The sequence below is a fragment of the Salvelinus namaycush genome, chromosome 11, assembly GCF_016432855.1.
Source record: "Salvelinus namaycush isolate Seneca chromosome 11, SaNama_1.0, whole genome shotgun sequence".
Taxonomy (NCBI): Eukaryota; Metazoa; Chordata; class Actinopteri; order Salmoniformes; family Salmonidae; genus Salvelinus; species Salvelinus namaycush.
In genome coordinates, this window is record NC_052317.1 from 27,827,744 (window position 1) to 27,855,718 (window position 27,975).

At 43.2% G+C, this 27,975-nt stretch overlaps 1 protein-coding gene across 1 annotated transcript; it reads right to left on the reverse strand.

Annotated features, from left to right (window-relative positions):
• Window positions 1–218: 218 nt before the first annotated feature.
• On the reverse strand, window positions 219–27,966 carry LOC120055585 (coiled-coil domain-containing protein 178). The gene is made up of 20 exons (XM_039003466.1): window positions 27,801–27,966; window positions 27,532–27,615; window positions 26,568–26,704; window positions 25,905–25,963; window positions 25,010–25,095; window positions 24,495–24,698; window positions 24,154–24,374; window positions 23,920–24,062; window positions 20,655–20,808; window positions 20,241–20,336; window positions 19,985–20,121; window positions 19,670–19,853; window positions 18,904–18,966; window positions 18,568–18,729; window positions 18,354–18,467; window positions 17,949–18,094; window positions 17,508–17,667; window positions 11,514–11,663; window positions 8,731–8,865; window positions 219–1,360 (listed from the first exon to the last, which is right to left on the reverse strand). Exons 2-20 carry the CDS (start codon window positions 27,587–27,589, stop codon window positions 1,184–1,186), a joined length of 2,586 nt encoding a protein of 861 aa, XP_038859394.1. The 5' UTR covers window positions 27,590–27,615; window positions 27,801–27,966; the 3' UTR covers window positions 219–1,183.
• Between the last annotated feature and the right edge of the window lie 9 nt (window positions 27,967–27,975).

A 27,975-nucleotide genomic window follows, 5' to 3' on the forward strand; every position in this document is an offset into this window, starting at 1 on the left:
GATAGGAAATCACTGTCACTACTAGAGGTGAGTTCAAGAACATCTTGGCGAGAACAGATCTTACATGAATCCAATGGCCATCTCCATAGCTTAATAGCCCATTTCAGCCATAGTCTGAAATTGTCCCATCACAATAATCAAAATATAAACAATGCTGTGGTAATAATACTTGTATCACTAATGTTTATGAAAGAGGAAAAAAAACTTTTGAAGTGTGTTTAATAAATATGAATGTGCCACATCATTGTTAGGCCTATGACACAATGGGAACATGCTTGATGAAATAATAAACATATTTTTTCTCTTCCAAATAAATACTACGTGTGATTCAGGTGAGATGTGGCAAATTGAAAGCAGCGTTACCTGGGGGTTCTTCCGTTAGAAAGCCAGTGGGCTACTGCACCCCGCTACACAACATCCTTTGGTAATGTGCACACTATTTACCCCTGGATTGCTCCAGGCTAATGTCTCAATAATGTTCACTCCTTTCTCAGGTCCTTCCCACAAAGGACTTAACTAATGATCCATGGACAAAATGAAGCATTTAAATTTATTCATTAATCATTCATCTCCAGCTCATTGAAAATGCTAAACTTCCACAAAATTAAGATTGAATATTGAAAAGTGATTGAGGGAGACAGCTTTCTAGAAGAGGGAGAGAAAATGAGAGAGGGAGAAAAAAAATGAAACAACAAAAACAAGTGTGCTTGTCTCCTGAGAGGAAGTGTTTTGCTCAGGCATTGGTCCGGGTGGTCGAGGTAGTGTACTAAGTGGTAGTTAAGGTCACGGTGGGTTTTAGTAGTCCTGATTAGATCTCCAAATCTGGAGAAGCTTAGAATTTCTGTCAACACTGCCTGTAATTATTCTCTTTTCCAATTAATGGTGACATAGATTAATTATCTGATGAGGCAAAGCCAATTGCAATCATTCACCCTGCTAAAATTAGATCAGTCCTGGCAGCAGCATGAAAGTCACCTGTTTCATTGTTATGGATCTGCTGCTGGTAAGAGAGAGAGAGAGAGAGAGAGAGAGAGAGAGAGAGAGAGAAAGAGAGAGAGAGAGAGAGAGAGAGAGAGAGAGAGAGAGAGAGAGAGAGAGAGAGAGAGAGAGAGAGAGAGGGGGATAGTGAGTGAGTGAAGCGTGCTGGGGTAAGTAAGTTGTCTGGCACCAGGTGAATGTCCAATTACACTGTTATCTGAACTGTAGGCATCTTCTTCTTGTTCAACCCAATGGCATCCAGACCCGCTTGTTTGTTCCCTGCTGCTGTCTCCATCGTCGCAGCATCATCACTGGTTGTTGAGTCTTCTGCCAGAGAGTGCAGAAAGGCAGAAATGCGCCGGATTGCTTCTGACAACTCCTCCTGTTTGAATAAGGGAGCAAATAGAATCAATGAATACATTCTAATTAAGAAAACAGAGTGACGACAGTAGTCAGACGACGTTGAGTTGGGGAGATTAGAGAGGGAGAGCAGCAGCTTTGATGACAGACATACAGTAGACAAAGACAACTCCAGTGTTGATGTGATGCTTTCTCCGTTCTCTGTCTGTTTCACTACTTGCTGCTTGCTCGACGTGCTGTCTAGAGATAGTGAGAGTAAGTTACGCCCAGCGTCTTGTTCTTTATTTTGTGGAAGGAGAGAGTGAGAACAAGTACAAGAGAGAGAGGCTCCTGGTTGAACCATGGTGCAGGTTCAGTGCGCCTGTGTTTTAAAAATCTCAGCATCCAGTTTTTCTATTAAACTGCCTGGCACTGTCAACCAACTTGGGAATCTGAACCGGCCTAGCCATGCAGAAATTCTCTGACTAACAATTATATCAGAAACAGGATCTTGGATTACTGTCCCTGGAGACTGGGGCTAGTGGGCGTCTGCTACTATCATTACTGGCCATTCAACAAGCACTCTGCACTGTGAGCCTCGCCGCTGTTAGCCATTGTCAATTATGCCATCCCTGGTGTAAACTGGCAGAACACAAAAACTCAACTGCCAGTTCTGGCAGCGGTGTTACAGGATGACAGCGCCCCCACCACCACACACACCCACCATCCCACACCGCCCATTGCCTCCTCCTCTGTAGCTACTGCAAAGCAAGAAAATAAGTTACATTTGGCTTCATAATGCTAGTGTGCCTTGGTGGTGGAAGTGCAGACCTGACCTTTCTGATCTTCTGCCAAATAGGTTAAGTGGACATGATGGATTTGTATAGTACCCAGCAGGATTCAGTCCATGAAGACTCCATTTTGGTACATTTGTTTCATTATGGTTTGTTCTGTTGGTGGTAACTGCTATGAGGCCATCACCATCAGTATGTAAAATATGCAGTGCATCACTGAGGGGCTTTGGTTTTAACATAAACGTTACTCGGAGGGTCTTTGTAACGGATTTCCTCCTCCTCTTCATCCGAAGAGGAGGAGCAGGGATTCGACCAAAACGCAGCGTTGTGAAATGACATATTTATTTTAAACAAGACAAAAAACGAACTATACTTGATAAACTACAAAACAAATAAACGACGTAGACAGACCTGGACATGCGAACTTACATACAACGAAGAACTCACGAACAGGAAAATGACTACACAAAAGAACGAACGTACAAACAAACCGAGACAGTCCCGTGTGGCGCGACAAACACAAACACAGGAGACAACCACACACAACAATCAATGTGAAAACACCTACCTTAATATGGCTCTCAATCAGAGGAAATGAAAACCACCTGCCTCTAATTGAGAGCCATATCAGGTCACCCTTTAACCAACATAGAAACACATAACATAGACTACCCACCCAAACTCACGCCCTGACCGTCAAACACATACAAAAACAACAGAAAACAGGTCAGGAACGTGACAGAACCCCCCCCTCAAGGTGCGAACTCCGGGCGCACCCCTAAAACTCAAGGGGAGGGTCTGGGTGGGCATCTGTCCGCGGTGGCGGCTCCGGCGGTGGACGAGGACACCACTCCACCACTGTCTTTGTCCCCCTCCTTAGCGTCCTTTGAGTGGCGACCCTCGCCCCCGACCATGGTCCAGGAACCTTCACTAAGGCCCCTCCTACATAGAGGAGACAACTCAGGAACGAGAGGTAGCTCAGGCCAGAGAGGTAGCTCAGGACAGAGAGGTAGCTAAGGACAGAGAGGTAGCTCAGGACAGAGAGGTAGCTCAGGACAGAGAGGTAGCTCAGGACAGAGAGGTAGCTCAGGACAGAGGGACAACTCTGTACTAATGGCAGCTCCGGACTGGAGGGCAGCTCATGACTGGAGGGCAGCTCATGACTGGAGGGCAGCTCATGACTGGAGGGCAGCTCATGACTGGAGGGCAGCTCATGACTGTAGGGCAGCTCTGGCAGCTCCTGACTGGCTGGCGGCTCTGGCAGCTCCTGACTGGCTGGCGGCTCTGGCAGCTCCTGACTGGCTGGCGGCTCTGGCAGCTCCTGACTGGCTGGCGGCTCTGGCAGCTCCTGACTGGCTGGCGGCTCTGGCAGCTCCTGACTGACGGACGGCTCTAGCGGCTCCTGACTGACGGACGGCTCTAATGGCTCGGGACAGACGGGCGGCTCTAATGGCTCGGGACAGACGGGCGGCTCTAATGGCTCGGGACAGACGGATGGCTCAGAAGGCGCTGGGCAGACGGATGGCTCAGAAGGCGCTGGGCAGACGGATGGCTCAGAAGGCGCTGGGCAGACGGATGGCTCAGAAGGCGCTGGGCAGACGGATGGCTCAGAAGGCGCTGGGCAGACGGATGGCTCAGACGGCGCTGGGCAGACGGATGGCTCAGACGGCGCTGGGCAGACAGATGGCTCAGACGGCGCTGGGCAGACAGATGGCTCAGACGGCGCTGGGCAGACAGATGGCTCAGACGGCGCTGGGGAGACAGATGGCTCAGACGGCGCTGGGGAGACAGATGGCTCAGACGGCACTGGGGAGACGGATGGCTCAGATGGCACTGGGCAGACGGATGGTTCTGGCCGGATGAGGCGCACTGTAGGCCTGGTGCGTGGTGCCGGAACTGGAGGCACCGGACTGGAGACACGCACTTCAAGGCTAGTGCGGGGAGCAGGGACAGGGCACACTGACCTCTCGAAGCGCACTATAGGCCTGGTGCGTGGTACCGGAACTGGAGGTACCGGGCTGAGGGCACGCACCTCAGGGCGAGTGCGGGGAGAAGGAACAGTGCGTACAGGGCTCTGGAGACGCACAGGTGGCTTAGTGCGTGGTGCCGGAACTGGAGGCACTGGGCTGGAGACACGCACCATAGGGAGAGTGCGTGGAGGAGGAACAGGGCTCTGGAAACGCACTGGAAGCCTGGTGCGTGGTGTAGGCACTGGTAGTACTAGGCTGGGGCGGGAAGGTGGCGCCGGAAATACCGGACCGTGCAGGCGTACTGGCTCCCTTGAGCATTGAGCCTGCCCAACCTTACCTGGTTGAATACTCCCCGTCGCCCGACCAGTGCGGGGAGGTGGAATAACCCGCACCGGGCTATGTAGGCGAACCGGGGACACCATGCATAAGGCTGGTGCCATGTAAGCCGGCCCGAGGAGGCGTACTGGTGGCCAGATATGTAGGGCCGGCTTCATGACATCCGGCTCAACGCTCAATCTAGCCCTACCAGTGCGGGGAGGTGGAATAACCCGCACCGGGCTATGCACACGTACAGGAGACACCGTGCGCTCTACTGCGTAACACGGTGTCTGCCCGTACTCCCGCTCTCCACGGTTAGCCTGAGAAGTGGGCGCAGGTCTCCTACCTGCCCTTGGCCCACTACCTCTTAGCCCCCCCCCAATAAATTTTTGGGGTTTCTTCTCGGGCTTCCTTGCTAGCCGCGTACCTTCATATCTGCGGTTTTGGGCTGTGGCTGCCTCCTTCTCCTCCTCAAAGCGGCGATTCACTCCCACCTTGATATGATTTCCTCCCAACTCCAGAAATCCTGCAATCCTTTTTTCGTGGACCACTGTTCGTGGTCCCGCTGCTTGATCCGGGTTTGGTGGGTGGTTCTGTAACGGATTTCCTCCTCCTCTTCATCCGAAGAGGAGGAGCAGGGATTCGACCAAAACGCAGCGTTGTGAAATGACATATTTATTTTAAACAAGACAAAAAACGAACTATACTTGATAAACTACAAAACAAATAAACGACGTAGACAGACCTGGACATGCGAACTTACATACAACGAAGAACTCACGAACAGGAAAATGACTACACAAAAGAACGAACGTACAAACAAACCGAGACAGTCCCGTGTGGCGCGACAAACACAAACACAGGAGACAACCACACACAACAATCAATGTGAAAACACCTACCTTAATATGGCTCTCAATCAGAGGAAATGAAAACCACCTGCCTCTAATTGAGAGCCATATCAGGTCACCCTTTAACCAACATAGAAACACATAACATAGACTACCCACCCAAACTCACGCCCTGACCGTCAAACACATACAAAAACAACAGAAAACAGGTCAGGAACGTGACAGAACCCCCCCCTCAAGGTGCGAACTCCGGGCGCACCCCTAAAACTCAAGGGGAGGGTCTGGGTGGGCATCTGTCCGCGGTGGCGGCTCCGGCGGTGGACGAGGACACCACTCCACCACTGTCTTTGTCCCCCTCCTTAGCGTCCTTTGAGTGGCGACCCTCGCCCCCGACCATGGTCCAGGAACCTTCACTAAGGCCCCTCCTACATAGAGGAGACAACTCAGGAACGAGAGGTAGCTCAGGCCAGAGAGGTAGCTCAGGACAGAGAGGTAGCTAAGGACAGAGAGGTAGCTCAGGACAGAGAGGTAGCTCAGGACAGAGAGGTAGCTCAGGACAGAGGGACAACTCTGTACTAATGGCAGCTCCGGACTGGAGGGCAGCTCATGACTGGAGGGCAGCTCATGACTGGAGGGCAGCTCATGACTGGAGGGCAGCTCATGACTGTAGGGCAGCTCATGACTGTAGGGCAGCTCATGACTGTAGGGCAGCTCCTGACTGGCTGGCGGCTCTGGCAGCTCCTGACTGGCTGGCGGCTCTGGCAGCTCCTGACTGGCTGGCGGCTCTGGCAGCTCCTGACTGGCTGGCGGCTCTGGCAGCTCCTGACTGGCTGGCGGCTCTGGCAGCTCCTGACTGGCTGGCGGCTCTGGCAGCTCCTGACTGGCTGGCGGCTCAACGGACGGCTCTAGCGGCTCCTGACTGACGGACGGCTCTAATGGCTCGGGACAGACGGGCGGCTCTAATGGCTCGGGACAGACGGGCGGCTCTAATGGCTCGGGACAGACGGATGGGCTGTGGCTGCCTCCTTCTCCTCCTCAAAGCGGCGATTCACTCCCACCTTAGCCCAGGGTCCTTTTCCCTCTATGATTTCCTCCCAACTCCAGAAATCCTGCAATCCTTTTTTCGTGGACCACTGTTCGTGGTCCCGCTGCTTGATCCGGGTTTGGTGGGTGGTTCTGTAACGGATTTCCTCCTCCTCTTCATCCGAAGAGGAGGAGCAGGGATTCGACCAAAACGCAGCGTTGTGAAATGACATATTTATTTTAAACAAGACAAAAAACGAACTATACTTGATAAACTACAAAACAAATAAACGACGTAGACAGACCTGGACATGCGAACTTACATACAACGAAGAACTCACGAACAGGAAAATGACTACACAAAAGAACGAACGTACAAACAAACCGAGACAGTCCCGTGTGGCGCGACAAACACAAACACAGGAGACAACCACACACAACAATCAATGTGAAAACACCTACCTTAATATGGCTCTCAATCAGAGGAAATGAAAACCACCTGCCTCTAATTGAGAGCCATATCAGGTCACCCTTTAACCAACATAGAAACACATAACATAGACTACCCACCCAAACTCACGCCCTGACCGTCAAACACATACAAAAACAACAGAAAACAGGTCAGGAACGTGACAGTCTTTCTGTTAAAAGTATGCACTGCATTATTTGTAAGTGTGCACTACTTAGAGGGCCTTTGATTTTTAAGTGTGTACTACTCTGAGGGTCGTTGTGCTTAAAGTGTGCACTACTCTAAGGGGTCTTTCTAAGGGGTGTGCACTACTCTTAGTAAGGACCCTGAGTAAGGAAGCTTAGTAAGGAAGCTGTGCATAGTGCGTAGTAAAGCCTGCTTTAGTCAGCAGGAGCCGGGTTGGGGTTTTAATGTGAGTAGCTGCTCTGCTCTGAGGGACCCTGTGCTGGGCTGTGACGGGTGACGGTGCGCTGCGCTTCAATACACCAGCTCTTTTGTCCTTCACACTCTGGAGCTCCCTGATAGCTCCTCCCTCCTCCTCCTCCTTTTCCTCCTCCTCCATGCTCCACTCCTCCCTGTTCTGCTCTACCCTCTGCTCTGTGTTCAGCTGCCTAGGGCCTCCCCTCCTCTCTTCGGGGCTAGACCTGGGAGACATGACTGCTCCCTCCCTCCCTGACTGACTGGCTGTAATGTCTGGCTGGATAAGACCAATCAAAAAGCATGTCGGCAATACAAAGGGGGAAGGAATGGATGGATAGGGAAATAATGACTGAATGTGTTATTGCTCACTGTGTAGAGAAGACTAGACACAGAGGGTCTGAAATGATGTCAAATCAATTCTATCTGGGAAGAAGTCTGATCAAATCAAATCAGTTGAATTATAATTTGAATCGCAATGAAGACCTAGACAAAACTTGTATTGTCTAAGTCTGTGGGACTGTGACATAGGTAATGGTAGTGCTAGCTTGGGAAAAGCTGCCGATAAACATGGCTGGCTGTCACACCTGGATAGAAAGCAGGGGCAAGGAAACAATGCTGAATGTAAACACCTCTGTATAAAAAATATAATGGGTGAGAGAATGTGAATGGTTCCATGGTTGAATGGCACCTGCCTGCTACACTATGATGGTCGGTGAGGGTGCTACAGGACAGGACATTTGATAAAGATTCATCACTCTCCTTCTGTCCGCTTTGACCTCCTCTCAAATCTCACTACATATTAGCCACCCATTATCCAGTAATTGAAGATCTCCACTTCTCCATGCACCCCTGCAGATTCAGAATACGTGCCTACTACTTTTTCAGCAAAACATGAGAAAGGTAGCTAGGGGTTATTCAACCTAGGAACACAGGAGGGTTTGTAGTTGTACCATAGATAGTTATCCAGTAGTAACAACACAATAAACATAAGGCAGCCACACAGCCAAACGTGAATAAATATGCGCCCTAACAGAGTGAATGTATAGTTCTCTGGAGAGGAGAAAGGGCTAGCTTCAGATGCCGGGTCGCAGCTTGTCATAGGCACTCACACCGAAACATCGTCAATCACGTCACTGTGCCGGCGTTGTGACGACTGGATATATGGAGGAAGGGTGATGGTGGTGTCTTTAACTCTAGTGTGATGACGCTACAGACGGCTGTGGTGACTGGTGAATGTTTTACTGTGGGTTAGTGGACTGGTTAGTTCCCTGCCAATGGAGGCATGACGCTCAGCTCAACATGTTTTAACTTTGGGATGCCACACATGCTCAGCATTACATGAAGGCATTACATGAAGTCATTATACTGTCATAAATTATTATACTCCCATTAAATTAATAAAATCTACTCATCCAATGAATCCTCCCAACGCTTAAAAAAATGATTGTGATATACTGCAGGACTAGGCAGGCGGATTGAAGAATTGAAGAAAACTCCATTGAACTGGAATGGTTGTAATGTTGTATGTGTGTGGATTCACAAGGACAAATTCTGTGAAACATACATACCTGGACAGTTTTTATTTTCTGTTTGTTGTCGTTAGAGAGGGTCTGGAAGCGGGCCAGTTCAGCCTGGCTATAGAGGTTGCGTTGTCTGAAGTATTTCACCACAGCTTTGTGCATCCTCTTCTGCAACAAAGAAATCTAGGAGGGGGCAGACAGGGAGAAAGAAGGAAGGGAAGAGAGAAGAGAGAAAAAGGAATTGGTAAGGCAGGAGAGGAAATTAATGGCAGTGTTCAAGAAGAATGATGGAGGGGAATAGAGAAAGCAGTCAATAGCCCATTCTGCAGTACACAGGCCTGACAGGAATTTCACAGTCTCTTGGTTTCTCTGCCCACTCGTGTGCAGTCATCAGAATCCAGTCACATCTGGCTGCCAGGATGGGGGGTTAATTTTCTCTAAATGCTTCAGCAGTTTTGTTCTAGCTGAGGCAAACTCTGTGACTGCAAAGCTGATGAGTAAAATATTTCTACTTCACCCAGTTTAACTTTATATCAATCCCCTCAAGACATATTTTACACATACACACAGAGTCATGAACCCCCCACCGAAACTAGAAATGATTCCTAGTCTATTGGAAAGACATGATGCTCGCTTGCTTTATTATTTGAACACAGTTTCAAGCAAAGGGGTTTCTTTCAATTCTGATAGATGCCATTGCTTTTTCTCCCTCCCTCTCTGTTTTCTTCCTGCAAAGCTTATCATTGCTTGGCAATGTGTTCCCCAGTGCATAGAGAAACTAAAGCGAATTAGCTCAGCCATCTACTGCTGAAGGAAAGACAATAACAGGAATTTTCTTCATAGCATGCCCTGTTAAAAACCTGTGCTGAGAGCTCCATCCACATAAACAAAACAATGCTTACATGCAGTGATGAGGCCACTTAAATGAACCATAAGGTAACTGATGCTACTGGAGGAGAAATAACACATCGCCATTGAAAACCACTTTTAGGTTAGTGCTATCCTAGTAGATGGGGGTAGGTATGGTAGGTAACCATTATACAAAAAAAAGGTATTTTGATATTGCCTAACATTTGAGGAAAGTGTTGGGTTGGAGCATTGAAGCATTCAGCTATGTGCAGGTGATTAAAACATGTACCAATTGTAACAGGAACTTACTGTATAATGTCAACTAATAACAAATGCCATACATTCAGAATGTATCTTTGTGTACAATGTCTTATTACTATGGTGCTAACTACGTCTGTATTATAACAGGCCAAAGCCTGTAAACCTTGGCTCGCTGAGTCAGGCCAGTAGAGCGCCTTAGCAGGAGCTTCCATTGGCTCCCTCTGCTGAATATCAAATATTTTACAGGCTCTTCAAACAACTGAGAGCTTCTTCCATGTTTGGAGTGAATCAAGTCATTCCAGTACACAGTATTGCTATGGGCTGTCAAAACATGTGTGTTATGTTATGATCCCACCAGTGTGCTGGGTCCTTTGAAGCTAGTCTTTCTTCTCTGGGACAGAAGCAGGTGAGTTAGCCACTATGAATAAAACCCTGTAACATTGGGTATTGAGAATAACAACTGTTAGAAATTAGATTGTCAGAGGGATATGAAAATCAGCAACAAAAAAACTAAAAGGAATTACATTACATTAAATCTGTTTCTATTTAGAATGAGAAAATGAGAGATGTTGGTAGGTGGTTCTGTACTAAATGTCTATGTCTAGAGCTGAAACAAACAGAAATGGTTAAGGAAGGCTAAATCAGGCTTTGATCATGAGCGTGGAGAATCCTGCCCACAGGATTTTATTTCTGCATTTTTCACTTGATAACATTCATTCAGTTAGATGAGGAATTGCTCAAGTAAAGGTATTAGTCATTTTGGAGAAACAAATCATGTCTATTGCTTATTGCCTGAAGCAGTGCATGTTTTATTTCCTGTTTAGGCTATAGAATATGGTCTTCACTTGCAATTTCTTTTAAGATCAAAGTTAAATTGCGTCCCGGACCATAAAAACCGAAACGGTTGAAATGTTGTTTTCTGTAGCCTCTCTCACAACGATTCAACACCTTTAGGAGTAGACGTTGTTCTGTAGTTTTCATTTAAGACCTTTGGGAGTATTAGCATTGAGAGTGTATTCTCTTTTTCTATTATTGACCTGTGCCTGCTATGTGTCTCCCTCCCATTGGCCAACCTAGCCCATTGGCCAACCTAGTCCTTTGGCCAACCTAGCCCATTGGCCAACCTAGCCCATTGGCCAACCTAGCCCATTGGCCAACCTAGCCCATTGGCCAACCTAGCCCTTTGGCCAACCTAACCCTTTGGCCAACCGAGCCCATTGGCCAACCTAGCCCTTTGGCCAACCTAGCCCATTGGCCAACCTAGCCCTTTGGCCAACCGAGCCCATTGGCCAACCCAGCCCATTGGACAACCTAGTGAACAGAAGCAAACATAATGAAACATGTCACCTTGGAACACCTGTATAGTGAGCTTAGTCTTTATGTGTTTGCATGAATTACATCCACCTATCCTCTCTCTAATCTCCCCCTGGGCAGAAATACTACTATATCACATCCATCATCCTCCTACACTAAGGTTATCTCATCAAGATCAGATTACTGCAGTCATCTCATTGGTTACCCAACTAAAACAATCTGAAAATTACTGACCATGCTAAGAAACATTCCAATCAAACGGCAAACTGGATATAATATCATTTAACATAATATCATATCATATAATGATTTAAATGTATGATTCAATGATAGTGATTATGATTCAATATGTAAAGCTCTATAATTTTATAACATTAGGAAGTAGACACGTTCAGTAGAGAGCCTACCTGTTTGTGATCATAAAAAGATGCCTCTGCTCGATTCCTCTCGTCAAACACCCCAACAGCCCCCTGCTTGGCGATCATCAGGACTTTCTGAAGGGCTCTGTACTCGTGGGCCAACTCAACGTTCTCTCTTAGGGCTACCTTTAGGTCAGACTACAACACATACACATACCACATACACATACAAACACACGTTCAGTTACACGGTTTCACATATATTGATAACAAGGTGTCCTGACAATTTTAAGCACTTGACAGGACTTATGAGTGTGGTCCACAGTCAGAAAATATTGAGGAGACATGGCAGGTTGCAGCACAGTATGACTGAGGAGGCCATCATGGTGGATGGTTCCATCAACCCCTAGTGGAGGAGAGCTGCCAAGGACCAAGGAACAATACATGCTGAAGTAGCAGTTATACTGCACTGTATACAGTACATGTTGAATGTCAGCTACTGTTATGAGCGATCAAAGATATGGATCACTGTCCCAGGCTATGGCTATAGATAAACATTCTCATGAACCAATAGGCCTGGAAGTGAATCCATAGATGTACAGTGTGTATTTAGGGCATACTGTATACTCAGAATTATGACAGGCTTAAAATGAATTTCCAATAACATATTTTGTCATAGGTTATTTAGTAGGGGGAACAAGTACACCTGTGTGAGACTATATGTGTGTGCATACTACTGGATGTGTGAGTCTTACAATCTAGGGCACACAGGGACAAATACAGACAAACACTGACTGGACACTATTCTGGAAATCAAATAAATAACAATGACTGAGTAACTGTCTCTCTCTCTGCCTGCCCTCTTGTCAAGTCTCAACACCATTCATTCCCAGAGTATTTGATCACTGTGCTGCTGTATCCATTGTGCTGCTGTATCCTGTTGGTCTCGACTGTACTGTGCTGTACCTGCAGAACGAAGGAACATAATGATGTGTGTCTCTGCAGTAAAACACAACAGCAGCACTAAGGTGATGAGTTTAACCCAGCAGAAAGAGGGGGGGGGGGGGGGGGGGGGGCTATAAACATGACAAATGCTTTCTATTGATTCCAGTTTTAATTACAGCAGGCAAGGCATGCAGCACTACTGACTAAGCCCATCTGATGGCTGCTGTTATCTGAAGTGTAAATGGAACGAATTACACTTCATTGCCCAGAAGAAACTTATGGAGTCTGTAGTTTGGTTGCGTTGTTTACTTTATCCACGGTGACAACTACACAGAACGCCAGCTAGCTGTTTGATTACATTAATGAAGGAAGACACTATGTTGATGGTGGAAACGCTTTGGAAACGTTTGGGTTTGAAGATCATGACAGACATTTACAGTGCCTTCCGAAAGTATTCATACCCATTGACTTATTCCACATTTTGTCGTGTTGCAGCCTGAATTCAAAATGGATTAAATAAAATAAAAAATTCTCATCCATCTGCACACAATACCCCATAATGACAAAGTGAAAACATGTTTTTAGAATTTTAGCTAATTTATTGAAAATGAAATACAGAAATGTTGAATTTAGAGTATTCACCCCAGAGTCAATATATGTTAGAATCACTTTTGGCACTGATTATAGCTGTGAGTCTTTCTGGATAAATCTCTAAGAGCTTTGCACACCGGGATTGTACAATATTGGCTCATTATTATTTTCAAAATTCTTAAAGTTCTGTCAAATTGGTTGTTGATTATTGCTAGAGTCTTGGCATAAATATAACGACACAAGGCGAAACCCAGATGCAGACACAAGAGGCAGATGGTTTGAGTTCTGATATTTATTATAGTCCAAGGGGTAGGCAAAAGGCAGGTCGGGGACAGGCAAGAGTTCATAACCAGGTCAGAGTCCAAAACGGTACAGGGCAGGAGGCAGGTTCGAGGTCAGGGGCAGGCAGAATGGTCAGGCAGACAGGCTCAGAGTCAGGACAGGCAAAGGTCAGAACCAGGAGGACGAGAAAAACAGAGACTGGGGAAAAAAACAGGAGGCAAACAAGACGTCTTGGCAAACAAGACGAACTGGCACAGACAGACAGAAAACACAGGTATAAATACACAGGGGATAATGGGGAAGATGGGCGACACCTGGGGGGGGGGGGGGGGTGGAGACAAGCACAAGGACAGGTGAAACAGATCAGGGTGTGACAATAGATGTCAAAGCAGATTTATGTCTAAACTGACTCGGCTATAAAATTGCAAAATTACAGATAGATTGTGGATTCTATCATTGTAATTGTTTGCATAATTTCCAATCCCCCATATATACTGTATATATTTTTTTATTTACTGTCTTCTTGGCAAGCAACTCCAGTGTAGATTTGGCCTTGTGTTGTAAGTTAATGTCCTGCTGTGTCTGTTGGAATGCTTAGCTCCATTCTGTATTTTTTTTTATCCTGAAAAACTCCCCAGTCCTTGATTACAAGCATACCGATGACATGATGCAGCCACCACTATGCTTGAAAACATGGAGAGTGGTACTCAGTAATGTGTTGTATTGAATTTGCCCCAAATATAACACTTTTTAGTTAGGACAAAAAGTGAATTGCTTTGCCACATTTTTGCAGTATTACTTTAGTGTCTTGTTGTAAACAGAGTACATGTTCTGGAATATTGGTATTCTGCACAGGCTTCGTTCTTTTCACTCTGTTAATTAGGTTAGTACTGTGGAGCAAATACAATGTTGTTGATCCGTTCTCAGTTTTCTCCTATCACAGCCCTTAAACTCTGTAACTGTTTTATAGTCACCATTGGCCTCATGGTGAAATCCCTAAGCGGTTTCCTTCCTCTCCGGCAACTAAGTTAGGAAGGACGCCTATATCTTTGTAGTGACTGGGTGTATTGATACACCATCTAAAGTGTAATTAATAACTTCATCATCCTCAAAGCAATATTCAATGTCTGCTTTTTTTATTTTTACACATCTACCAATAGGTGCCTTTCTTTGCGAGGCATTGGAAAACCTCCCTGGTCTTTATGGTTGAATCTGTGTTCAAAATTCACTGCTCGACTGAGGAACCTTACTGTCACGCCTGCTCCCGCTCCCCCTCTCTGGCGCTCGAAGGCGCCAGGCTGCCCATCATTACGCACACCTGTCACCATCATTACGCACATCAGCGCTGCATTGGACTCACCTGGACTCCTTCTTTTTGTTGATTGCCCCCCCTATATCTGTATGTTCCTCAGTTTGATCCCATCAGCATTAATGTTGTTTTGTTTCCCCTGTCCAGACGCTGTCCGTGTTTTGTTTCATGTCCGTTATTTATTAAATGTTCACTCCCTGTACTTGCCTCTAGTCTCCCAGCATTTGTCCTTACACTTACAGATAATTGTATGTGTGGGGTACAGAGATGAGGTAGTAATTAAAAAATAATGTTAAACACTATTATTGTAAACAGAGTGAGTCCATGCAACTTATTATGTGACTTGTTAAGCACATTTTTACTCCTGAACTTTTTTAGGCTTGCCATAAGAAAGGTGTTGAATACTTACTGACTCAAGACATTTCAACTTTTCATTTTTAATTAATTTGTTACAATTTTGAAAACCATAATTCCACATTGACATTATGCGGTATTGTGTGTAGGCCAGTGACACAAAATCGAAATTAAATCTATTTTAAATTCAGGCTGTCACACAACAAAATGTGGGAAAAGTGAATACTTTCTGAAGGCACTGTACCTGCTGAATAATTGGACTTCAGCTGATTTTGATTCATTTAATTTCAATTGACTCAGTGTATGGGGCGACTTCATGAGTTCAATGGAACTGTTTGTAGATACACAACAGTATTTTGGTGAAAATTAGGTTAAGATTAGGGTTAAGGGTTTTGTTAAGGTTAGTGTTAAGGTAAGGGTTAGTTATATATTTTGGCTAGTTGGGCTGTCAATGGGATGCAGGTCAGAAAAGTCCCCTTAGTGTCTCCCCACACACAAACACAAGCCTCCTCTGAGCTGTTAGCAATACTAATGTGCTCTACCTGACATTTAACATCCCAACAGTCAACATCCATGGTGACCTCTGGGGCCTTCCAATGATAATATGAGGTCAGCATCTTTCTCCTGTGTAATTTTATATCTCAATGTGTCCAGTCATTACTGTGTTTACTCGTTCACTGAGTCACGCACGGCAGTTTCCAAATGCTTAGTGTGCTTATTACGTTATGCTAATGTGGACATTATGTGTGTGCTTTATATTCAAATCAAATCGAAGTGTATTGGTCGCGTACACAGATTTGCAGATGTTATTGCAGGTGCGATTTGCAGCTTGTGTTTCTAGCTCCAACAGCGCAGTAATAATACCTAGCAATACAAAACGATTACGCACATAATCCAAAAAGTAAAAAGTTAATACATTTCAGAACGCATATAGAAAGTATGGACAGTATATGAATAGAAACTGTGTACAGCAGTAGTTATATAGGACCTAATGAACATAATGATCAAATTAACCAATTTCCTTATAACTTAACACTCGCTCTAACTCTTGATCTTTTTATTTGGTGAGAGGGGCGATAGGCCTATTGTTGTTTCCATTACATTTTTTCAAGTGAAAAAGGCTAAAGCTATTTTTGCATGATTGCCTTTTATCAGGCTAATGGGACTTGTGTCTATGAGGAAGACTTCCTAATTCTTAAATTGTCTCACGCCAACAACTTCTTTAAAGTTGCTGCGCTCGCGGATGCATGGCGGCCTAGCTCCATTGCCTTTTCTTGTTTTGAACTAATGCATTCTTGATCACCGTTTAATGAAACTCTATACCACATGGCGATTTCACATTAGATAAGCCATGTGAGACTCCCATCAGCCACGAGGCGGTGGCTGGGCTGATAATCCTGCATGCTGCAGATGAAAACCTTACAATAAATTGGGCTCTCCCATTAAAGGGGCAATCTGCAGTTGCTACATCCATTTTTGGACTCATAAATTAATGATATATACCTATAAGTTTATTGAAGAATATTTCTGATAAATGCCTCATGAGCTTAATTCAACTATCTTACCCCATCAGAACCCAAAATATAAGCTTGTTTTACTGCAATGTTTGTAAACAAAGTAAATGTAAACAAACTCTATAGCCTCTAAACATGGTTAAAACTATAATGTTGATATCATTGATGGTCACTCCTTGCATCCATAGCTCTGTCTATGAATTTGAGAGTGGTAACATTTCTCCAGTCCCATTCCTCACCTTTTTACCGAAACAGGAGCGGGGACACCCTTGGTTTTTCTTTCAACTGCTGATTGCCACTTTAAAACAAAGCTTAAATATAAAATAATGTACACCACAGACATTTTTTACACTCTTTTTCGAGGTGAATACAAAAAATATTACATTGGTAAAAATGTGTTTTGTCAATGGTGTGAGGTTGGGAAGAATAGGTTTGTATTTAAATTAATATGATGATTAAACATACAGGTAACTGAATACAGCAAATGTCCAACCAAGAAAGATTCACCAATACAGGAGAGGCCTTCCCACCGGGCACAAACTGGGTGAATCAACATTGTTTTCACAATTACATTGAAACAACGTGGGATACATGTTGAATTGACGTCTGTGCTCAGTTGGTTATCAGTTTGGAAAAATACTTTCCAACAGTTAGTTGTCACTCCTTTAAAAAACACAACACGATTGACCTTGACTTGTAATTCTAATTGCTTAGGACGCTGTTGTGGTCTTCTCACAACGGATTGTAGCGAGTAATTCTAGTGACACTAATCCACAAATAACTACACAATAAGCTGAGGACCCTTTCAGACTTTCTCTTGTGTTTGTTACCAATATACCACTTTGAAGACAATTGCCAACGGGCATGTTTGGAAACTAACAAATATTTTTAGCCTACCTGCTTTTAGCCTACCTAAATGTTACTGTGCATGGTCTCAATTCCAGTAAGATTAGCTGTATGAGGAATAGCAGTAACACTAACATCAAATACAATGAGTACAACATAAACCAAACCACCTTGTATTAACCAAATGACCCAGAGTTTTACCTTGGTTTCCTCCATTTTTTGCTGTCTGGTTGTGAATAGAGTAGTGTGAGTTTGCACTGCTTGCTCAATCCGTTGTTGACAGTTGGTGATATCACGTTCTAAGGTGTTCATGATCAACGTAGCTGTTTGGTTTTTGAACTCTTCGGCATTAAAGACGGACCTGATAAATACAGGTGAACGACAATCAATTGATTTGGAATAATACCAAGCTGATTCCTGTGCTAATATCAATGATGGAAAAGCCAAGGCTTCAAAGTTAATGGTGACGCTTCACGCTCTGAGCACAGCATGAATCAAACTAATACATTCAAGCTTTCCAGGGTCTCTGGTGCAGCAGGCTTACAATGATAATACATTCTAAATAATCTAGATAGGGTAGAAGGCCTATTATATTATATTGGCAGAGCAGAGGGTGGTTGTGAGGAGAGGAGAGATTCTTACTGTAGTTCTTCAATGACATCTGGCATTGTGGCTGCTGTTTCCTCCATCCTGTCAGACTCTGTTCTGTACTCTTTGGACTTAGCAGTGAGGACTGTGATTCTGCTCAAGGCGTGGTCAAACCTCTTGGTAACATCTTGGTGTAATTCCTGTCAACAATAAACAAGATTGAAATGAATGAACCATGCGCCACAATGAAACTTGGCAGCATGATTTCAACATCAATAACTTTTATTAAGTCCCACCACCCACCTTGTGATTTCAAATACATTACACTATCACTTGTAAATCATGTGTGTGTATTAGGTGTAATACATTATATCATGAAATGTGTTGTGCTAATACCTATTACATTTCTCACCATTTTTTAAATATGGTGACTGTGTGTAAATCCTTGCTTTATCTTACCTTGACTGTATTTAGATGGTCAAGTTTCAAGTTTCTTTCCTTTTTCAGACAATTTGTAGTGTTTTTGTGTTCTGTTAGAACATCACAGAGTTTCTCCCTTAAACGTTCAACTTTCTGAAACAGAGAAATGAATAATCAATTGAATTTAAAACACTCAACATATCTCACTAAAACATTTGAAATACAGTAAACTGAACATAAAATGTTAGATTACCTCAGATTTATCATTGTAAATCTTTCTCAGTTTTTCCATTTCAATTTCCAGTTGTTTTGTAGCTGATGACACCTCTTCAAATTCCTTATGAAGTTCCCATCTGGTGTTTTCTGTGTTGGTTTGCTCCTGATGTAATTCTGCTTTAAATGTTGTTAATGTATCCTGAAATAAGGTTTAAAAACATAACAAAACTGTTGTACTCAAGGAATCATATCACCTTCCAAGATCAGTCTTACGAGATTACTGGTTTTAGAACACAGCTGATTGTAAAAAGATGCTTGACAGAACCAACCGTGTAAGTCGAAACTCTACAGAAGACAGACAGAAGAGATTTACCTTCAGAATGGCCATGGCTTTCATCTCGCTCATCATGTCTTTCTTCAGATTCTCAATCACTTTCTGAGGAGATATGTATATGTGTTGCATCAGTAACACTAGTAAAGAAGCCCACTTCATCATGGTACATGAATCTACTAGTGCATATCTGAATGTCTATCTGCAAGGGCTCTTTTCACAAACCCACCTTGATAGAGACTCCAAGCATGGATGAATCTCTAAAAGCATGTGCTTCTGTCACCGACAACTAATGCAGCTTATGTGATTGACAATATCTAACGGAATTTGAATCTAAACATCAGACACTTGTGTCAATGAGGATATCCAACCTTCTCTTTATGTAGGATTCATTTATAAATCAGTGTCTCTCTAACTTACCCTCATAAATTCTGATAAAATGGATCTCTAGTTATGTGCATGGTACTACAGGTAAGAGTGCATGGATCTCTACAGATGTAAGATCTTCATTTGAGCCAGTTTGCTACAGCAGGAAATTAATCCTGCAGCAACAAGAAATGTAAATTATTATGTGGATTATAATTCATGGACATTTTTGTAGTGGTTAATACAATTTTCAAAAGGGAAAATCAAGTCTGAAATCTCAAAGTGGAAATTACAAACCTCACAAGCCTTTTTAAACCTCAAATACACCACAGGTTTTAAATGTCCTGCATTGCAAATTAAGATCTTACATCTGTAGCCTTGATCATACTACAGGTAAGAGTGTATGGATGTCGAGTTAAGTGCATGTCTCTTCCACACGGACCCTCATCCTCTGCTCCTCCATGAAGGTCTGCTGCTCCAGCTCCTCCAGGTTGACCTTGGTGTTAGCGTGCATTGCTGCCACCTGGGACAACTCCTCCTTGGCCTCTTCTCTCTGTTCCTCATTCACACTGATCTTCTGTAGCATGCGCTTCCTCTCCTTCTGAAGCTGCTTCACTGCCTGTTCACTGATGGACACACACAGATGTACGTAAGTATGCACACACACACACACACACACACACATACGTAAGTATGCACACACACACAGCTACGTAAGTATGCACACACACACATACACACAAATTACATACAGTACCTCTCATAGATCATGTTACTGTAGTCCTCAGTCTCTAGTTCATACTCTTTGTTTTCCTCGTGGAGAGCCAAGATGTCCTGATGTTTCTTACAGAACACCTCCTCGGAGTGAGAGACCGCCGCTTCACCTGCAAGTCTCTGGAATATGCCCCGGATGCAACGTTAGGAAGCAATAAATATGCAATAAGTCGTATGCAATAAATAAAGTATTGTGAGAAATATTCAACGTCAACAATAACTATCATGACATCACTTACAGTTGCATGGACTTCTTTCTGCAGCTCTGAAATCTCTTCCTTTAATTGTGCAATTTTTCTACCTTCAACCTCAATAAATATGTTCAACTCCACAACCTGTGACCAAAAAATAACTAGACATTGTATTCTCAATGTGTAAGGAACATTGGTGCATGTTTCAGCATATTCCTTAAGTAAAATTCCTCAATCATTCGTTCATTCATTAAAAAATAACTAGACATTGTATTCTCAATGTGTAAGGAACATTGGTGCATGTTTCAGCATATTCCTTAAGTAAAATTCCTCAATCATTCGTTCATTCATTAATTATGATAAATGCAGTTGTTCACAGTGATGAAAATAATTTAAGTTACAGACTGGCTCACATGTGCTGACGTAACATACAGTACACAGTTAGCACAGTACAGTACTCACCAGTTCATTGACTGCAGTCTCCTGCACCTCTAGCACAGGGATACGTTGTGACATGTCTCCCCACTCCTCCTCCATCAAAGCCACCATCTCCTCTGTCTCCTTCAATGTAATGCAGTAGCCATCCCAATAATCTAGCAGCTGCTGGAATTCAGTTCTGGACAAAATAATACAATCATCTTTTGAAGTGAAATTATTAATAAACTGCAAGCATGGCGCAACAGTTGTAAGTACTTTATAGCAACACTGTCAGGTTAAGTTACCGCGTGATTACAGAAATATTTGAGATTTAACAGGACAGATTACTTGGACAATTATTCCTTTGGTTCCTTCTGGTTCCTTCTAACCTTTACCTAAAAAAGGTTAGGTTGGGTAAGGTTGGGTAACTGTCAGATACTGTATGTGAGGACAGACACTGGGAGATGAGAAGAAGGTACAGGGAGTGAACATTTAATAAATAACAAACATGAAACAAAACACGGACAGCGTCTGGATAGGTGAAACATAATGACATTAATGCTGACACAGGGATCAAACTGAGGAACAGATGCAGTTGGAGTCATTAAAACTTGTTTTTCAACCACTCCACAAATGTCTTGTTAACAAACTATAGTTTTGGCAAGTCGGTCAGGACATCTACTTTGTGCATGACACAAGTAATTTTTCCAACAATTGTTTACAGACAGATTATTTCATTTATAATTCACTGTATAAAAATTTCAGTGGGTCAGAAGCTTACATACACTAAGTTGACTGTGCCTTTAATTAGGGATAGGCCCCTTTTTTCTCAATTTCTGCCTGAATGACGTGCCCAAAGTAAACTGCCTGTTGCTCAGGCCCTGAAGCCAGGATATGCATATAATTGGTACCATTGGAAAGAAAACACTTTGAACTTTGTAGAAATTTTAAAATAATGTAGGAGAATAACACAATAGATATGGTAGGAGAAAATCCAAAGAAAAACCAACCAGAATTTTTGTTTTTTGAGAGACCATCCTCTTACAATGGCAAGAATAAGGTCATACTGACAATTAGCTCCCTGGATGCAATTCCTATGGCTTCCACAGGGTGTCAGCAGTCTATGTTCAAGGTTTCAGGCTTGTAACTTCAAAAACTAAAAATAAATATCAGTTTTAGGACAGGGACATAGTCTATTTAACATACTTCTTTTCGTAGAAATATTACAGTTTGATTACATTTTAGGGTACCTGAGTAGTAAATAGAAACGTATTTTGACTTGTTGAAACAAAGTTTTGGGGTAGATTTTCAGATTCCTTTCTCCGCATGTTGAACGAGTGGACTACTCAAATCGATGGCGCCAACTAAACTGCCTTTTTGTGATATAAAGGATTTTATCTAACAAAACGACACTACATGTTATAGGTAGGACGCTTTGGATTACAAATCAGAGGAAGATTTTCAAAAAGTAAGTAAATATTTAATCGCTATTTGTGAATTTATGAAACCTGTGCCGGTGGAAAAATATTTTGATATGGGGCGCCGTCCACAAACAATCGCATGGCATGTTTTCGCTGTAATAGCTACTGTAAATCGGACAGTGCAGTTAGATTAACAAGAATTTAAGCTTTCAACCGATATAAGACACTTATATGTACCTAAATGTTTAATATCCATAATTTTTGGGATTATTTATTTGAAGTGCGCGCCCTCCAGTTTCACCGGAAGTTGTCCCGCTAGTTGGACGCATAGCCCTAAAAGGGCCTATAAACAGCTTGGAAAATTCCCGAAAATGATGTCATGGCTTTAGAAGCTTCTGATAGGCTAATTGACATAATTTGAGTCAATTGGAGGTGTACCTGTGGATGTATTTCAAGGCCTACCTTCAAACTCAGTGCCTCTGCTTGACATCATGGGAAATCAAAAGAAATCAGCCAAGACCTCAGAAAACAAATTGTAGACCTCCACAAGTCTGGTTCATCCTTGGGAGCAATTTCCAAACGCCTGAAGGTACCACGTTCATCTGTACAAACAATAGTACGCAAGTATAAACACCATGGGGCCACGTAGCAGTCATACCGCTCAGGTAGGAGACGCATTCTGTCTCCTAGAGATGAACGTACTTTGGTGCGAAAAGTGCAAATCAATCCCAGAACAACAGCAAAGGACCTTGTGAAGATGCTGGAGGAAACAGGTACAAAAGTATCTATATCCACAGTAAAACGGGTCCTCTATCGACATAACCTGAAAGGCCGCTCAGCAAGGAAGAAGCCACTGCTCCAAAACCGCCATAAAAAAAAACAGACTACGGTTTGCAACTGCACATGGGGACAAAGATCTGATGAAACAACAATAGAACTGTTTGGCCATAATGACCATCATTATGTTTGGAGGAAAAAGGGGGAGGCTTGCAAGCCGAAGAACACCATCCCAACCGTGATGCACGGGGGTGGCAGCATCATGTTGTGGGGGTGTTTTGCTGCAGGAGAGACTTGTGCACTTCACAAAATAGATGGCATCATGAGGTAGGAACATTATGTGGATATATTGAAGCAACATCTCAAGACATCAGTCAGGAAGTTAAAGCTTGGTCGCAAATGGTCTTCCAACTGGACAATGACCCCAAGCATACTTCCAAAGTTGTGGCAAAATGGCTTAAGGACAACAAAGTCAAGGTATTGGAGTGGCCATCACAAAGCCCTGACCTCAATTCTATAGAAAATCTGTGGGCAGAACTGAAAAAGCGTGTACGAGCAAGGAGGCCTATAAACCTGACTCAGTTACACCAGCTCTGTCAGGAAGAATGGGCCAAAATTCACCCAACTTATTGTGGGAAACTTGTGGAAGGCTACCCAAAACGTTTGACCCAAGATAAACAATTTAAAGGCAATGCTACCAAATACTAATTGAGTGTATGTAAACTTGGGAATCTGATGAAAAAAATAAATGCTGAAATAAATCATTCTCTCTACTATTATTCTGACATTTCACATTCATAAAATAAAGTGGTGATCCTAACTGACCTAAGACAGGGAATTTTTACTAGGATTAAATGTCAGGAATTGTGAAAAACTGAGTTTAAATGTATTTGGCTAAGATGTATGTAAACTTCCGACTTCAACTGTAGATATAGAGGAAGCAATCAACAAAGTAAGGAGTCCAGGTGAGTCCAATGAAGCGCTGATGTGCATAATGATGGTGATAGGTGTGCATAATGATGGGCAGCCTGGCGCCCTTGAGTGCCAGAGAGAGGGAGTGGGAGCAGGCGTGACACTGTAATACTATTTAATATGCTGTATACTGTACTCACAGTCTGTCATTTAGCAGATTCCTGATGCCCTTAAGTTCATTGAACATCAATCCTCTATCCTCATCTGCTTTCAGTTCTTCCTTTCTCATGTCTTCTTGAAAACTCTTCAGTTCACTGAAGGTCTTTGAAAATGTCTCAAGGGCCTAAAATAAAAAAATATATAAATATATGCAATATATATATGACAATAACAGTGTAGAAAAAAACTAGAACAAAATTCATTGTGAACAGTACCTTACGTTGAGCCGTGTTAATTTGGATCATGAAATCACTCTCCAGCTGCAGTTTTTCCTTCACAAGAGGCCCATTTTTCTTGATGAAATCAATGTCCTCATTTAACCGCTGATTCAGAACCTCTGTCTTGATCATTCTATCTGTCACTTGGTGAAGTTTATCTCTTCTCAATTTCAGATGCCATTTCAATTCACTGATGTCTCTGGTACAGGCCTCATGCTCTGGAGAGAAACAGCACATATCCAGGTTTCAAGTAAAGTTGCACTGTAAGCAATATATAAAGAACTTACCAACTACTAGATTACAGTTTATTTATCTTTGTCTTTATGCCACTGACTGACCTTTCTGGACAGCTACAGGGAACTCCTGCTGCTTCCACAGTGAAATACTATACATTTTCCCCCCTAAAGTTCTCCTTCTCTTCTTCTCTGACTGTAGAGCCTCCTCTGCATCCTGGCGATCAGCTTCCAGACGTTCAATCAGATACACTACTTCTACCAGGACGTCCGTGGTTTCCTTACGCAGCGGAGACAACAGGTCACCCTCTGTATGAAGGAAGAGAGATGCTCGTATAGTATACCAGTAGCCTTATCTATTGAAAAAGATTGATAATTGTCACATGACCTAAGCTAAAATAAAATAAACTACAAGAGGACTCATAGTACAGAAAGCATCTGCAAACAATAGGGGCTGTACTGTATATGGTTGATTCAAAATAGTGCGCATGTTATAGATGCCATTACACTGTACATTTTTGTTCCTAGACACATTCTGTTGTGTTCATGGACTTCATCACGTGACACAAGGCTGTGTACTGTATCCCTCTCATTTGAGAAAATAAATAAAAAATATTTACCTCTTTCACCTCTTGCACTTAGTCCAATGCCCTCGATGTATAACTCTGTAGGTATCATTGAAGACACAGATTCACTGGAAATCAATCTGGAAAACATGGAACACATTTCTTCACATACCTGAAGAAATAGGAACATTCAATGCTGTAAATGTAAAGCTTAAAATGAAGACTAATAAAAAAAAATGGAATCAAATTGTATTCATCAGGTACATAGTTTAAAGAAGGTTTGAAAGGGGCAGTGAAATGCTTGTGTGCTAACTCCCTCAACATTACAGTACAATAATCAATAATAAATATCAATAAGAGTCAAGTCAAAAACAACAAGTAATAGAAGAGGTAGTATGCATAGATCAGTATAGATCATGAATGTGCTATGTCCAGTATGACTGTATTTACAAATATCCTGTCTTGGTCACTCAGTTGACAATAGTATATAATAGAACACCAGCGTTGACTGTGTGTGTGTGTGTGTGTGTATTTGTGTGTGAGTCAATGTGCATGTGTGTGCTTGTGTGGGTTTGTTTATGGGTGGTTGTGGACGTGTTAAACTATACCCCACAAGAATAGTAAACTAACAAAAATTTGACCAACAGGGGACATTTTTTTGGTCCCCACTAGGAAAAAGGCTATTTCTAGGGCGTTTAAGTTAGAATTAGTGCTGGGGTTAGAATTAGGGTTAGGGGTTAAAGGTTAGGTTTAGGAGTTAGGGTTAAGGTTAGATTTTGGGGTTAGGGAGAATCGGACTTTGAATGGGAAACAATTGTGTGTCCCCATAAGGTTGGTTAAACAAGAATGTGTGTGTGTGTGTGTGTGTGTGTGTGTGTGTGTGTGTGTGTGTGTAAGGGTTGGAGGTGACACATAGGACATAACATAGGACCAAAAAGATACATCTTACCTAAAAGTTTTGCTTTTTTGCTGTTTTTCATGAGACATCTGATGCTGAACATTTCCTGACTGGTAGAGGAGACAGGCAGACAAATGACAGAAATGTTTATTTAATTTTAATTTTAACCCCTTTTCTCCCCAATTTTCGTGGTATCCAATCGCTAGTAATTACTATCTTGTCTCATCGCTACAACTCCCGTACGGGCTCGGGAGAGACGAAGGTCGAAAGCCATGCGTCCTCCGAAGCACAACCCAACCAAGCCGCACTGCTTCTTAACACAGCGCGCCTCCAACCCGGAAGCCACCCGCACCAATGTGTCGGAGGAAACACCGTGCACCTGGCCCCCCTGGTTAGCGTGCACTGCGCCCAGCCCGCCACAGGAGTCGCTGGTGCGCGATGAGACAAGGATATCCCTACCGGCCAAACCCTCCCTAACCCGGACGACGCTAGGCCAATTGTGCGTCGCCCCACGGACCTCCCGGTCGCGGCCGGCTGCGACAGAGCCTGGGCGCGAACCCAGAGTCTCCGGTGGCACAGCTAGCGCTGCGATGAAGTGCCCTAGACCACTGCGCCACCAGGGAGGTCCACCATGTTGTTGTTTTTTAAATATATTTTTGGCCCATAATAATTAACTCAAAAAGCTTTTTTGCATGATCACACTTTGAATCTTACCTGTTGACACCAGTTCTCCACTTTCTTCTTCAGCTCCTGAATATGGCAAACAGCTTTGTTGACGCACGGTGAGGGGGTGTTAACCAGGGCACAACTGCGACGTCTGCTGGGGCACACTGCTTGAAGATCTACCTGATCTTAAAAGATGTCAGAAATGACCAGCCGTAAATCAAATTGAAGAGTTAGACCTATGCCCCGATTCATGATCATTTTGGGTTGGCTTGATGAAAAGCCAAAAACACATTACTGCTTTCCATAAATATGATACATACAAACAACAGTATGACAGTATAACATAAGGAATAATTAATATGACATTTGTATCCCTTAAAATCTGACACAAAGATATAGTATATCGGACACGTATTCCACCTTGTGTGAAAGAGACTTACTGTACACAGTGTTATGACAATACGACAATGATCTTATGTCATTTTCACTATCACCCATAAATGTCCATATAACCAATCAATGTATTGTAAGCATCAGTGAATAGGCCAAGGGCCAGGGAAGCCTAATTTGAGCCTCCTGTGGCAGACTCAAGGGCGATATAAGCTTAGCGGTGGAAGGGTGCCATCTGGCTGCAGTATGGCTCCTGGCCTAAATGCACAATATTGAAACAGATATCCTACTCAGGCTAACATACACTTTAGGCCAGTGCTTTCAAGGCACAACATAGCCCACTCTATGTAAGATGATGCTGCAGCTGGAGCGCTCATAGGAAATATGATTAAGCAAGTGGGCGACTTTCACCTTTTGTCATGGACTGTAATGTGAGAGTACATTACCTGCTGTTGTGGCAATCTGTATTAAGTGTCTCTTTAGAAGCAAGACAATGTGTGATGACAGACAGTATCCCCATTGTATAACAATGCTACCACCTGTATCTCTGTTCTGTTTCAATTGCCTTTCAAGTGTTTAGGTGTGTGGGGGGGTTATTATTTGTGCAAAATTTCATTCAAACCTTGTAAACTTGGCCCGTCCTCCCTTGATGGAAATCTGAGTGGTTCAACTTCAGGCATTGTCGCAATATGCAATCTCCACAATACTGTACAAAAAACAAATTATTGTTAGTTAGATCAATGTTGGTGAAATTAAATCACTTTTTGCTACCTTTACATCTTGCCACTGTGCAAACTAATGGCAAAAAGCAGGCTAGCTGTGTGTCATGTCTTATGTTATGGCATGGAAGAAAGTCGAAGCGTGAGCGAGTTGGCTATCAACTTAACTTACTTGTTCCCAGAATGGATAGGCCTTCGTTCTTTTCAAATTATAACATCCGGATTCAGGCGCTACTGTAACTACCACCGATACGTTATCTGGAAACAATATATCCGATGAAATTTTCAACAAACTTTATTTTATGACTAGAAAGTTCCAAAAAATGAGTTGTTATGTCCCGTATGAT

Coding starts and splice junctions, on each gene's coding strand:
- LOC120055585 (XM_039003466.1), bottom strand. CDS start 27,589: ATGCCTGAAGTTGAACCACTCAGATTTCCATCAAGGGAGGACGGGCCA. Junction 18,730..18,903: donor AAGCCATGGCCATTCTGAAG/GTAAATCTCTTC, acceptor ACCTTATTTCAG/GATACATTAACAACATTTAA. Junction 11,664..17,507: donor AAAAAATGGAGGAAACCAAG/GTAAAACTCTGG, acceptor TATGTGTTGTAG/TCTGACCTAAAGGTAGCCCT.